Genomic DNA, 15,279 nt, shown 5'->3' with positions numbered 1-15,279 from the left:
ACAGTCTGCTTAAACGAATAATACACAAACAATTACGTTTTCATGTCTTTATTGAACCCACCGTGTAAACATTTACAGTGTAGGGTGGAAAAAGTATGTGAACCCTTGGATTTAATAACTGGTTGACCCTCCTTTGGCAGCAATAACCTCAACTAAACGTTTTCTGTAGTTGCGGATCAGACCTTCACAACAGTCAGGAGGAATTTTGGACCATTCCTCTTTGTAAAAGTGTTTCAGTTAAGCAATATTCTTGGGATGTCTGGTGTGAACTGCTGTCGAGGTCATGCCACAGCATCTCATGCGAGTTGAGTTCAGGACTCTGACTGGGTCACTCCAGAAGGCGTATTTTCTTCTGTTGAAGCCATTCTGTTGTTGGTTTACTTCTGTGTTTTGGGTTGTTGTCCTGTTGCATCGCCCAACTTCTGTTGAGCTTCAATTGGTGGACAGATAGCCTAACATTCTCCTGTAAAATGTCTTGATAAACTTGGGAATTCATTTTTCTGTCGATGACAGCAAGCTGTCCAGGCCCTGAGGCAGCAAAGCAGCCCCAAACCACGATGCTCCCTCCACCAGACTTTACAGTTGGGATGAGGTTTTGATGTTGGTGTGCTGTGCCTATTTTCTCCACACATAGTGTTGTGTGTTCATTCCAAACAACTCAACTGTAGTTTACATTTACATTTACATTTAAGTAATTTAGCAGACGCTCTTATCCAGAGCGACTTACAAATTGGTGCATTCACCTTATGACATCCATATTTCATCTGTCCACAGAATATTTTGCCAGTAGCGCTGTGGAACTGACTCCTGACTCCAATTAGCTTTTGGAGAAGTCATTAGCCTAGGGGTTCACGTACTTTTTACAATCTACACTGTGAATGTTTAAATGATGTATTCAATATAGACAAGAAAATACAATAATGTGTGTGTTACTAGTTTAAGCACACAATGTTTGTCTATTGTTGTGACTTAGATGAAGATCAGATCAAATTTGATGACCAATTTATGCAGAAATCCAGGTAATTCCAAACGGTTCACATACTTTTTCTTGCCACTATCTCCTTCTCATAGAGTTGATCAGGCTGTTCATTGTGGCCTGTGGAATGTTGTCACACTCCTCTTCAATGGCTGTGCGAAGTTGCTGGATATTGGCGGGAACTGGAACGCTGTCATACACGTCGATCCAGAGCATCCCAAACATGCTCAATGGGTGACACGTCTGGTGAGTATGCATGCCTTGGAAGAATTAGGACATTTCAGCTTCCAAGAATTGTGTACAGATCCTTGCGACATCGGGCTGTGCATTATCATGCTGAAACATGAGGTGATGGCGGCGAATGAATGGCATGACAATGAGCCTCAGGATCTCATCATGGTATATCTGCGCATTCAAATTGCCATCGATAAAATGCAATTGTGTTGCAGTTGTCTGTAGCTTATACCTGCCCATACCATAACCCAACCGCCACCACGGGGCACTCTGTTCACAACGTTGACATCGGCAAACTGCTCGCCCACACGACGTCTGCCATCTGTCCAGTACAGTTGAAACTGGGATTCATCCGTGAAGAGTACACTTATCCAGCGTGCCAGTGACCATCAAAGGTGAGCATTTGCCCACTGAAGTCGGTTACGAAACAGAACAGTAGTCAGGTCAAGACCCTTGTGAGGACGACGAGTACGCAGATGAGCTTCCTTGAGACAGTTTCTGACGGAAGGAAACCGGGATTTCACCATGAGGCCAATGGTGATTTTAAAAAGTTACAGAGTTTAATGGCTGTGATAGGAGATAACTGAGGATGAATCATCAACACTGTAGCTACTCCACAATACTAATATAAATGACAGAGTGAAAAGAAGGAAGCCTGTACAGAATAAAAATATTCCAAAACATGCATCCTGTTTGCAATAAGTTACTAAAGTAATACTGGGGCAAATCCAACATTACTGAGTTCCACTCTTCATATATTCATGCTTGGTGGTGGCTGCATCATGTTATGGGTATGCTTGTCATCGGCAAGGACTAGGGAGTTTTTTTTAGGATAAAAATAAACTTAATAAAGCTAAGCCCAGGCAAATTCATAGAAGAAAACCTGGTTCAGTCTGCTTTCCAACAGAAACTGGGAGACAAATTCCCCTTTCAGCAGGGCAATTGCCTAAAACACAAGGCCAAATATACACTGGAATTGCTTACAAAGACAACATTGAATGTTACTGAGCTGCTTAGTTCCAGTTTGGACTTAAATTGGATTGAAAATCTATGGCAAGACTATGACAATGGATGTCTAACAATGATCAACAACCAACTTGACAGAGCTTGAATTTTTTTTTAAATAATAAAATGGGCAAATATTGTACAATCCAGGTGGGCAAAGCTCTTAGAGAGAAAAAAGCAGATAAAGCAACACCTCACGGCACAACACCTCTCCCCTATTTGACCTAGATAGTTTGTGTGTATGTATTGATATGTAGGCTACGTGTGTTCATGTTTTGTGTGGACCCCAGGAAGAGTAGCTGCTTTCGCAACAGCTAATGGGGATCCTAATAAAATACCAAAATATTTTCTGAAGGCACTGTAGGTGAAAGTTCTTTCACAGTAGCGGTGGTAGCCTTTTGGTGTGGTAAAGGAGGGTTTTACAAGAGTTATATGGTATGTGTGTCATACTGGGACCAGCCAACCAGGCAACCTGTTTTGTCAATCATCCAAAACAAACAGTGGAAGTGAGTTGAACTTTGAACTTATTTTGGGACAGGCCAGGGGTCAGGGGTGAGGCCAGAAGTGAGGTGGGGGTGGCTTGTAGGTTAGCGTTAGCAGGTTATCATTTTTCATCTTGAATCTTGTTCTGGAGGCAGCTCTGCATTGTGGTCACTAGCTGGCACAGCCACAAAGTTATAAAATCTACATCCCTAACCTTAAACGAAGACCAAAAAGCACACAGAATATAGCCAATTTTGACTTTGCAGCTGGACTATCTAAGGGGAAATCGCTCAGTTCTGCCTCGCTGACAAGACTCATGACAATAAATGTCAACCTGCGACGAATAGCTAGGAAGGGGGGGTGAACAAATGAAAAGACAAAGCAACATGGTGACAGTGAGGGAAAAAAGAAAAAGCGTGCAGGAGAGATGAGAAACACATGGGATAGAACGAACAATAGTTGGGGAAGTCGGGGATGAGGGGAAGCGGCACCAAGCCTATTTCCTGCGTGACATAACATTCCTTCGGGGACGCTCGACACTACACAGTGGTACGTTAAGCAGTAAGCAGTCCTAGGAGTACAAAGTGCAGCATCGCCCACAGTCAGCTAAACATTCGAAAACGAAGAGAGATGCTAGTGGCTACATATTTCGTCAGTAGCTTTAAATACGCTTCCCTGGGGAATGATGTAATGTCCAACCGGTTTGCGTGCTCATTAGTCTTGTGTTACCAACACCACACTTTCAAGTCTCCTTTTGACTCGTGACAAGGATAGAAATCCAGGTTCGTGTGCTCACAACTAAAAACCTGGAAAATTCATGCCTTCAGAATAGTCAACTTTGCCAACCTTAAATATTGCAAACTAATCGGAAAAGAAGGATTGAGAAACTAATGAGAGCTTAGATAGACGGCATGCAGGGTTGGGGATTGCTGCCTTTTTTGACACAGAGGGAAATCCAGATTATTCAAGCATTCTCTGGGATTGGTCTGCCAGAGATATACAGTAAGAAGAAGTACAGATTAGTCAGCAGTTTAGTTATCATTTTGACAGAATAATCATAATACACCTCCCTGCTCAGTAGTCTCTACCCAATCCCCATTCTTCACCCCAAAAGCAACGACTTTGTGGTGAGGTGCCACCCCTCTCTCACACAAACCCCAACGACTCTGGGGTGAGGCTACAATATGACTCCTATTGGCCCAAGCTGACCTATCTAACTCCTCCAGTCAAGTGTGAACCCTGCACTTTTTTCTTCTCATGCATTAAAACCACTTATCCCTTGGCTGACTTTAATTCAAGATGATGTTGTCTTTAATAATTCAAACAGCTAGCCACAGGAGAGATGCTTGGCAGGCATGGACTTCTTCATGAGATTACACAGCGTGTTGGAAAAGGAGCGGCACGGGCTGCGTCAAAAATAGCACCCTATTCCCTACGTAGTGCACTACTTTTGACCATTACACAGTTCGTATACCTTTGGCAACACCTGTCCAGCTCCCAGCAGCATCCTGACATAGCATCTCTCTCTTCGTGGGGATGGTCTGTAATCGAGGGACTGATTGGCAAGCTCCCCACTGTCCACTCACAGCTCACTTCTCACGTTGCAAATACTGCAGCAGGCAGGGCCAGACAGAGCGGGCAGCCTTCTGTCAACAAACCTGCTAATGCATCATCATGAATAGTAATGACATGCCAGTGGCAGGAAGGGATACTCGAAGCTGGTGTCCCAAATGGCACCCTATTTCCTATTTAGTGCACTACCTATAACCAGAGACCTATGGGCCCGGGTCAAAAGTAGTGCACTATGTAGGGATTACGGTGCAATTTGTAACGCAACCTGGGACAGAGCCTGCGAGTCGTGGACCCCCTGGAAGGCAGGCTTACATTGTTCTCTTTTTGCTGCAATTATCTTTTCCCCTTGTATAATCCTTTATAGTTGAAAGTGATGCCCAAACATGACATGTATTCTGTTTGTATACCTGAATGCTTATGTTTTTGCAGTTTGCCTGTACACCGGCTTACCTTGCAGTTGGCTACACAGTATGGGCCTATGATGACGACGGTGTATGCTGTTGCAGTAAGGCTATAGTACAGAGGTCATAATGAATGAGCTTGTCTTCTGTTTCTGTGTTGCCCAGACAGACAGCTCACTTTGTAGTTTATGATGTACTGCCAATATATACAGTGCCTTCGGAAAGTATTCAGACCCCTTGATTTTTTCCACATTTTGTTACCTTACAACCTTATTCTAAAATTGATTAAATGTTTTTTTACCCTTCATCAATCTACACACAATATCCCGTAATTACAAAGCAAAAACAGGGTTTTAGACATTTTTGCAAATGTATTCAAAATAAAAAACAGGAATAGCATATTTACATAAGTATTCAGACCCTTTGCTATGAGACTCAGAATTGAGCTCAGGTGCATCCTGTTTCCATTGATCGTCCTTGAGATGTTTCCACAACGTGATTGGAGTCCACCTGTGGTAAATTCAATTGATTGGACATGATTTGGATAAGGCACACACCTGTCTATATAAGATCCCACAGTTGACAGTGCATGTCAGAGCAAAAACCAAGTAATGAGGTCGAAGGAATTGTACGTAGAGCTCCGAGACAGGATTGTGTCGAGGCACAGATCTGGGGAAGGGTACCAAAGCATTTCTACAGCATTGAAGGTCCCCAAGAACACAGTGGCCTCCATCATTCTCAAATGGAAGAAGTTTGGAACCACCAAGACTCTTCCTAGAGCTGGCCGCCCGGCCAAACTGAGCAATCGAGGGAGAAGGGCCTTGGTCAGGGAGGTGACCAAGAACCTGATGGTCACACTGACAGAGCTCTAGAGTTCCTCTGTGGAGATGGGAGAACCTTCCAGAAGGACAACCATCTCTGCAGCACTCCACCAATCAGGCATTTATGGTAGAGTGGCCAGATGGAAGACACTCCTCAGTAAAAGGCACATGACAGCCCGCTTGGCGTTTGCCAAAAGGCACCAAAAGACTCTCAAACAATGAGAAACAAGATTCTCTGGTCTGATGAAACCAAGATTGAACTCTTTAGCCTGAATGCCAAACGTCACATCTGGAGGAAACCTGGCACCATCCCTACGATGAAGCACGGTGGTGGCAGCATCATGCTGTGGGGATGTTTTTCAGCGGCAGGGACTGGGAGACTATTCAGGATTGAGGCAAAGATGAACAGAACAAAGTACAGAGAGATCCTTGATGAAAACATGCTCCAAAGCGCTCAGGACCTCAGACTGGGGCGAAGGTTCACCTCCCAAAAGGACTAAGACCCTAAGCTTCGGGACAAGTCACAGAATGTCCATGAGTGGCCCAGCCAGAGCCCGGACTTGAACAAAATCAAACATTTCTGGAGAGACCTGAAAATAGCTGTGCAGCAATGCTCCCCATCCAACCTGACAGAGCTTGAGAGGATCTGAAGATTAGAATGGGAGAAACTCCCCAAAAACAGGTGTGCCAAGCTTATAGCGTCATACCAAAGAAGACTAGAAGCTGTAATAGCTGCCAAAGGTGCTTCAACAAAGTACTGCGTAATGGGCCTGAATACGTTTGTAAATGTAATATTTCTGTTTTATATTTTTAATAAATTAGCAAAAAATTCTAAAAACCTGCTTTTGCTTTGTCATGATGAGACATTGTGTGTAGATTGATGGGGGGGGGGGGGGGTAGGGGTAGAGGGAGATTGCTAGGGATGTTAGGGTTTTTAGATTACAGAGCCAGTAAATCAAGTTCTTACACGGAACCCAAACTGGCTGTGCGCGTGCGCCATCGTGCATAAATGTATTTTGTCCCCCCACACCAAACGTGATCATGACACGCAGGTTAAAATATCAAAACAAACTCAGAACCAATTATATTAATTTGGGGACAGGTTGAAAAGTATTGATAATTTTTGGCAATTTAGCTAGCTAGCTTGCACTTGCTAGCTAATTTGTCCTATTTAGCTAGCTTGCTGTTGCTAGCTAATTTGTCCTGGGATATAAACATTGAGTTGTTATTTTACCTGAAATGCACAAGGCCCTCTACTCCACCAATTAATCCACACGTAAAACGGTCAACCGAATCGTTTCTAGTCATCTCTCATCCTTCCAGGCTTTTTCTTCTCTTGGCTTTATATTGGGATTGGCAACTTTCATAAATTATGTGCATTACCACCACTGACCTCGTTCGTCTTCAGTCACCCACGTGGGTATAACCAATGAGGAGATTGCACTTGGGTAACTGCTTCTATAAACCAATGAGGAGATGGGAGAGGCAGGATTTGCAGCGCGATCTGCGTCAGAAATAGAATATGATATCTATTTTAGCCCTTGGCAACGCAGACGCTCGCTGGCGGCACGAGCAGTGTGTGTGCAATAATTGAAAAATATACATTTCAAAATGTATTTGACAACGCACGCGACTCGAGCGATGTAGTCAACCTGTTAGGTTGTGTCCCAAAAAAGAAAAATAACATGGAATTTGATTTACCCAAACTTTAACCTGACTATGTCGATAAACCTAGCAGTACTATATTGGTATGCCAGTACGTGTCCTCTCCTTTTTACCCATTCTTCTCTACAGTTCATACATCGATAGTCGATGATGCTTGGTGGTACCTAAATTGGGGAGGATGGGCTCGTGGCTCGTGGTAATGGCTGGAGCAGAATTAGTGGAGTGGTATCAAATACAGGGTTTCCATGTGTTTGACGCCATTCCGTTTGCTCTGTTCCAGCCATTATTATGAGCCGTCCTCTCCTCAGCAGCCTCCACTGCTGTGCATACAATACAATTAGGCCCATCGACAGCTGATGCTCCTAGGGAGACGACAAGTGTTTTGAATTTCCATTGAAAGTTCTTAATTAAATGACTCATCGCTTATCAGCACATTCGCCTAATCGTGGGTTGCTCGGGCGAAAGACAATTCACAGTCATGTCTGCCCTGAGGGGCGGCATGTCAACTCAACTGTGTGTATGTGTGTGCGTTAGCGCGAGCGTGCGCGTGGAGACTAGTGTGCGTTGTCGCGCGTCAGGCTGTTGTTTTGACGAAACTTTTCGCTGACAGTGATGTTTCACCTTTCAGTTGTCGAATGGGATGGTACTGAATGGTACCCACCATGCCGAGTTTGGCCCGGGTCATAATGAGGCTCAGCGGGGGGCACGACACGGCTCCTCCCGTCTCTCTCGCTTTCTCTCTCCGTACAGAAGCAGGAGCTCCGGGGGGCGAGAGGGGCACTCATCCAAGCAAGGCACTGCCTGTCAGAGCCGGACCGGGGGGGACTCTAAACAACCCCCGGAGCTGCCCAAAATGCGTGTTTAATTACTTTTGGATAATCTCCCACATACCCTCCTAGTATAATAATTATGCAGTTTATCATAGGCTAGACGCATGTGATAAACATCACCCCCAGGCGGCCAGGCCTATAGATATGGTGACCAGGAAAATACCTTATTTCATTTGATTTCTCACGCCCCTTCACAAATAGGGCAAAACAGCTGTATAACAGCTGACAGCTGACAAGTAAAATGAACAATTAGACTATATTACATTACGCGCGTCACCTATTCTAGCGAAATGCCCTTGCCTCTGGGAAAGCCATCGGCTCGATATGTTGCGAGCAGAGAAAGTGAGCCTAGTAGCCGAAAACCACTTTACAGCCACTTGAATGTGGCGAGACTATAGTCGGCGACTCTGCGTGTAGGTTATTAGGCCTATAGTTTAGGGAGTTCCGCCCCTCACTGCGGGAGCTTCAAGCTCACTATTCGCCCGTTCCTCTACCAGTTCACCTCGCTGCGAGTCCAGAGCAACGGATCAAAGCTAGCTGCTGGGACTCCGCACCAAGCTTCATTTCTCGAGGCTTCCCAACGAACCTGTCGGTTTTGTCGGACGTGGGATAAATAACATAAATGAAACACCTTGTTTTGGGGACCCAGTTATTTTATATTGTTTTGGAAGGCGCGAATTGCTGTTGCCAGGCAAGTCAAGTCCGCAGGTAAGCAAAAACATTTGACTCTGCCATGCGTTTTTCTTGCCAGATAGCCGAATAGCACCTCGCTGACCAATAAATGACACCTCTATGTTTATTCAAACCAGTGTTTGTTTAATGTCTCTCGGTTGAACATATAGCTGTCCCTCTGCTTAGTAGGCTATTTGCTCCATGTTTATAATCAGGCTAAGAAACCTCAATAGGAATGTCACAGGTGACCCTGCGTAGAAAACCATTCATAGTCCAGAGCGCAATCGGATTCTAAAAGTGAAACGTTATTTATGACCATGGCTGAGCAAAGGACAAGGAGCATGAACATGTCAACATCTATAGATATTCAGGAGCTAGGCACGTGCTCTAGGAGGCTAGAAGCACACTACTTGTTTCAGAAAAATGAATGATACCCTCCGGAATCTTCAAGTCGCAGTTCGAATACGACAATCCAAAGATCTAATGAGAGTGAAGTGTTCGAATCCTCAATCAAGGAATGGGACATTCTGGATCGATGCTCAAACAGGCGCGGTAGTCTCATTATTTGCCTTCATACACATTATTATTTGCCTTCGTAAAACCGCGTAATGTTCTCTAGATCCTCACGATAACTCCATATTTCGTCCGTGATCGAGTTGAGAATGTATGGCGCTATTTCGTTAATAAAACGTTTTTGCTACGTTTATTACACCAGTCGTGGAATGTGCAGAGTATCGATCCATGCGGGAAAACTTCTTCCCTTAGATGTATGCGCGCATGCATGTGAGTGCATTTTCAGCATGGAATTACAGGTTTACATACTGTAGTATCAGACTTGTCTTTATAATTGTCTCATAGCTGCTTTCAGTTTGAAAGTGAAGGCACTAGCGTGATTACCAAATGCAGGTCAACTGTACTGGACACGAGTAGTACATGAAATAAGCTTTTTTTGATATGGACTAAGTATAAAAGTAAACCAATTCATCAGAGTTTTTTCAGCTGTTCTGTCCTTGACAAAGCCCTGCTCTGCCTCTGTCTTTATCTGACTATGACTGTCAAGAGTGTTGCCACCAAGTCTAACATTGACACAGACTGCATTCCCCACTGCACCACACTAGCCCTGAGCAAATAATGCAGTGTGTGTGTGTGTGTGTGTGTGTGTGTGTGTGTGTGTGTGTGTGTGTGATTAACTACTGCTGCCTCTCTGCTGAAGCCCACCCCCTGCTGTCTCTGCCTAGCATGCAATAACAGAACAGTGCCAGGAAGCCAAACTGTCCTGACTGCTGCCGCCCCAACACAACACACACACACAACACACACACAGAGGGACAAAGATGGCTTTTTATTTTCAGTCTGAAAGGACAAAGTTGACCCAGACCCGCCAATCGCTTTTTAATTTTTTTCCCTTTTGACTTCTGACATTCTTAACAGCCATATGAGAATTTTCACTTTCAGGTAAGTGTTTATAAAAAATTAAATAAAAAAGACTTGAATTTGTGTATTAACTGTCCAGCCATACTCATTGATAGATGTTCTCCTACAGGAGTACATACTGTAGAATAGTGTAATTTCTAGGAAGAAAGAGATACACTCCGAATCTGGCTGACTATTTGGTTGTGTTCATTTCTACAGTTGATGGAGCTGAAGAAATGGACAGCCCCCTCATATGAAACTCTTTACCACGTCCATTCTTGTTTTTGTTTTGGGTGACAGGTAGATACCCCGTTGAGAACATGGAACAGCAGCTATGACTGTATGATTCCAGCCAGGTCACACGTAATACACGTCGGTATTGGACGTCCATCCATGTCTGAGGACGTCAGGGGATGATGTGAAAACTGGCCCCTAGGGGCAACAGTGAGCACTGTTACCTTCAAGTAGGTTTCGGTTTTGCTCGGGGGATAGTGGATGGGCGTACGCATTTTCCTCTGATTCCGAAGGCTGCAAGTTCGAATCTAGCGATAGAAAGTTGTTTATGAGATTTTAGTTTTAAGCCTCTCAAACCTTATCCATTCAGAGTTAATACCTAACCTTAAGATTTTAGAGCTAATGCCTAAACTTAACCTTAAAAACACTTTTGCGACAACAACGTTTGTGACAACTTCGAAAGTTGACGTTTGAGAAACCTGGATGAACGTCTAATTCTGACATGGGACTGAGAGCTAGTTGATGATTCAGAAGTAGACCGTGTACCACACTGTCTTGTCTGTATTGCCAATTCGCTCTATTGGTCACACATTTGAATACAGGCTACGTTTGTAACTCATGCTGTTGGAACAAGAGTTGGAACAACAATCAGTGCTCTTTCCGGTGCTTTCCAGACAGTTCTTGTGTCAAAAAAACAACATCAAAAGGAATTCAGTTTGTACTGTATATGTAAACATGCATCTCAACAAACTCCCCTCCTACAGCCTGTGTCTAGCCTATTAGTTGGTTCCTAGATATTATTTACGTGGGAAACACAAGCTATAATATCACCACCATAAATCCTCCAGTTTCTGGTGTTGTTTGATATTGGATGAGTAATCTCTTGTATTATTACGCTACGTCATCTGTATTGCTTTCCTAATTCATTTCGGGGGTGGGGGATACGTGTGTGTACTACTGTGAACCATTTCCAAGGTTTGTCTCTAGGTATTTAGCTCTGTGTGAAGAGACAGCAGGACACCCAGGAGAAACAAGACAAATGAACCTCCTAGTCGTGTGGATTTTCTCATCGTCCTTCAGTCTTTAACAGGACTTACACAGGGAGAGGTGTTAGTGGTGCTGGGGTGGCGGTGTGAGAGTCACCCTGGTGCGACTTGCGCCTCTCCGCATTCAAGGCATTCCCGACCTCTGTGATGTTTCGGACGTTCTAGAACGTGAGACTGCATTCTAAAAGCCTTGATGTTCCTGGGGGTCATGTGGGCTGAACAGAAAGTAGGATCCTCTCATTTAGGAGGCCTGGGAACGAGGACAAAGCTGAGAGCGTCGTAAGTTACAAACAACACCGGAGTGGAGTGATAGTGGTGGGGCCTGTTGAGTTTACCACTAAGAGCTTAAAGCCTGTCATTGTTTCAACTTTTACTGGCACCTCACACAGTCACACACTTGATGGAGTTAACCTAAATGAATGGGCTAGAATCGATTGGAATCAATGGAGCATTAGTGTGGAACCAGTGGTACAGAGGTTGATCACTGTCATTGCTTAAACCTTTTCTGGTACCACACGCTTTTTGCCATGGGTCAGGGAGAAAATGCTGTTTTTGTAGCTCATCTCATCCTATTGTTTATATTTTGCCATGAGGCTAAGAGAACATTTAGCCATTTTTAAGAAATGTTCCTGCTATTCTACACATTTTGCTATTCCGGCCCTGGTACCACACATACAGTTAGAGACTGGTCTCCGACATACAGTCAGAGACTGGTCTAGCTAAGTAATGGGTTAGAATCGATGGGAACACTTGTAAGCTTCCCACGGTGTCATAGACGTGTCATAGGCGTGATGGAATATATCCTATTAACTGTCGAGCAACACGATCACGAGGTGTTTACTGTAGTCTTTCAATCCTAGTTCATCCTGCAGACGGACAGCTCGGTGATTCCCGCACCAGACATAACGCCAACTCTGTTAGTCAGAGGAGAGGAGAGGATTGCACCTTTTGGTTTTCACCAGTGGGTGTGAAGTATTTTCATCCTGACTCATGAGCATTGAGCAACGCCACGATCCACTATCAAATGCCTGTTCCTAAACAGTTGAAGTCATTGCGTTGATATGAAATGAAGATTTATTTCTTAATTCAGTCGGTGTTAAAATAAGTATGCTGTAGGGAATGCGTTTAAACAATGCCTTATCTTCATAACCTCCACTGTTATGTTCAGCTCCCTGAACCTCTGCTCAAGCACTGTATGTATGCTCTCAATAGCATTCCTTTGGGTTAAAAGGGTTATTGATTAACTCTTGAAGTTCAGACAAAGAGTACTGAGAATCGCCACAGTAAATACAAAATCTGTTCACTATCAATATCTGATTTCTGCTTTCCTCTCTGCAGATGTTCTGTACAATCTTGTGACACCAGGCTTCGGTGTACCAATCGACCATGTCGGATCTTTCCATTGCCTCCACAACCCATCAGTGACGACCACTAACCGTTTGTTTCGGACAAACATGTCAGCCTGCGGCGAGTTTGCAGAACACGTGTGGAAACCCGGATCGTGTAAGAACTGCTTCCACCCGCGTAGCGCCCACTGTGCTAGCGGGGGCCTCATAGTGTCCTGTGGTGCCCTGAGGGCCAGTCTGGGTGGAGAGGAGGAGGATGGCCAGGGGGTAACCGTGCCCTTGCTCTATTCGAAACCCACCATCGCTGTCCGCCCTACCATGATGCACCCTGACACCAGCGACATGCTGGCAGATGTCAACATGAACATAGAGCAGGTGAGAACTCACCAACTCAAATACAGATTGGTGACAATGCATTTCACCTTCCTATGCAATAACCATGTCAATATACACTGCTCAAAAAAATAAAGGGAACACTAAAATAACACATCCTAGATATGAATGAATGAACTATTCTTATTAAATACTTTTTTCTTTACATAGTTGAATGTGCTGACAACAAAATCACACAAAAATTATCAATGGAAATCAAATTTATCAACCCATGGAGGTCTGGATTTGGAGTCAAACTCAAAATTTAAGTGGAAAACCACAATACAGGCTGATCCAACTTTGATGTAATGTCCATAAAACAAGTCAAAATAAGGCTCAGTAGTGTGTGTGGCCTCCACGTGCCTGTATGACCTCCCTACAACGCCTGGGCATGCTCCTGATGAGGTGGCGGATGGTCTCCTGAGGGATCTCCTCCCAGACCTGGACTAAAGCATCCGCCAACTCCTGGACAGTCTGTGGTGCAACGTGGCGTTGGTGGATGGAGCGAGACATGATGTCCCAGATGTGCTCAATTGGATTCAGGTCTGGGGAACGGGCGGGCCAGTCCATAGCATCAATGCCTTCCTCTTGCAGGAACTGCTGACACACTCCAGCCACATGAGGTCTAGCATTGTCTTGCATTAGGAGGAACCCAGGGCCAACCGCACCAGCATATGGTCTCACAAGGGGTCTGAGGATCTCATCTCGGTACCTAATGGCAGTCAGGCTACCTCTGGCGAGCCCATGGAGGGCTGTGCGGCCCCCCAAAGAAATGCCACCCCACACCATGACTGACCCACCGCCAAACCGGTCATGTTGAAGGATGTTGCAGGCAGCAGAACGTTCTCCACGGCGTCTCCAGACTGTCACGTCTGTCACATGTGCTCAGTGTGAACCTGCTTTCATCTGTGAAGAGCACAGGGCGCCAGTGGCGAATTTGCCAATCTTGGTGTTCTCTGGCAAATGCCAAACGTCCTGCACGGTGTTGGGCTGTAAGCACAACCCCCACCTGTGGACGTCGGGCCCTCATAACACCCTCATGGAGTCTGTTTCTGACCGTTTGAGCAGACACATGCACATTTGTGGCCTGCTGGAGGTCATTTTGCAGGGCTCTGGCAGTGCTCCTCCTGCTCCTTCTTGCACAAAGGCGGAGGTAGCGGTCCTGCTGCTGGGTTGTTGCCCTCCTACGGCCTCCTCCACGTCTCCTGATGTACTGGCCTGTCTCCTGGTAGCGCCTCCATGCTCTGGACACTACGCTGACAGACACAGCAAACCTTCTTGCCACAGCTCGCATTGATGTGCCATCCTGGATGAGCTGCACTACCTGAGCCACTTGTGTGGGTTGTAGACTCCGTCTCATGCTACCACTAGAGTGAAAGCACCGCCAGCATTCAAAAGTGACCAAAACATCAGCCAGGAAGCATAGGAAGGCGAATTTGCCAATCTTGGTGTTCTCTGGCAAATGCCAAACGTCCTGCACGGTGTTGGGCTGTAAGCACAACCCCCACCTGTGGACGTCGGGCCCTCATACCACCCTCATGGAGTCTGTTTCTGACCGTTTGAGCAGACACATGCACATTTGTGGCCTGCTGGAGGTCATTTTGCAGGGCTCTGGCAGTGCTCCTCCTGCTCCTTCTTGCACAAAGGCGGAGGTAGCGGTCCTGCTGCTGGGTTGTTGCCCTCCTACGGCCTCCTCCACGTCTCCTGATGTACTGGCCTGTCTCCTGGTAGCGCCTCCATGCTCTGGACACTACGCTGACAGACACAGCAAACCTTCTTGCCACAGCTCGCATTGATGTGCCATCCTGGATGAGCTGCACTACCTGAGCCACTTGTGTGGGTTGTAGACTCCGTCTCATGCTACCACTAGAGTGAAAGCACCGCCAGCATTCAAAAGTGACCAAAACATCAGCCAGGAAGCATAGGAACTGAGAAGTGGTCTGTGGTCACCACCTGCAGAACCACTCCTTTATTGGGTGTGTCTCGCTAATTGCCTATAATTTCCACCTGTTGTCTATTCCATTTGCACAACAGCATGTGAAATTTATTGTCAATCAGTGTTGCTTCCTAAGTGGACAGTTTGATTTCACAGAAGTGTGATTGACTTGGAGTTACATTGTGTTGTTTAAGTGTTCCCTTTATTTTTTTGAGCAGTGTATAATAAATACACAATAGAAACCTATAGGTTTCCGAGTCACTTAATTCAAGT

At 45.3% G+C, this 15,279-nt stretch overlaps 1 protein-coding gene across 1 annotated transcript in view; it reads left to right on the top strand.

Moving 5' to 3' along the window:
- Positions 1-8,267: 8,267 nt before the first annotated feature.
- Positions 8,268-15,279, top strand: part of LOC129818869 (inactive tyrosine-protein kinase PRAG1-like) — a 36,375-nt gene continuing 29,363 nt past the window's right edge. The window contains exons 1-2 of the mRNA XM_055875154.1: positions 8,268-8,695; positions 12,691-13,073. Of these exons, the coding sequence (XP_055731129.1) occupies positions 12,807-13,073 (267 nt within the window). The 5' untranslated portion in view covers positions 8,268-8,695; positions 12,691-12,806. The remainder of the gene's footprint in view (positions 8,696-12,690; positions 13,074-15,279) is intronic.

Source organism: Salvelinus fontinalis, chromosome 21, assembly GCF_029448725.1.
Source record: "Salvelinus fontinalis isolate EN_2023a chromosome 21, ASM2944872v1, whole genome shotgun sequence".
Lineage (NCBI taxonomy): Eukaryota > Metazoa > Chordata > Actinopteri > Salmoniformes > Salmonidae > Salvelinus > Salvelinus fontinalis.
Note: the sequence above shows the minus strand (reverse complement) of the source record. Positions and strands in the feature narration are given on the sequence as shown.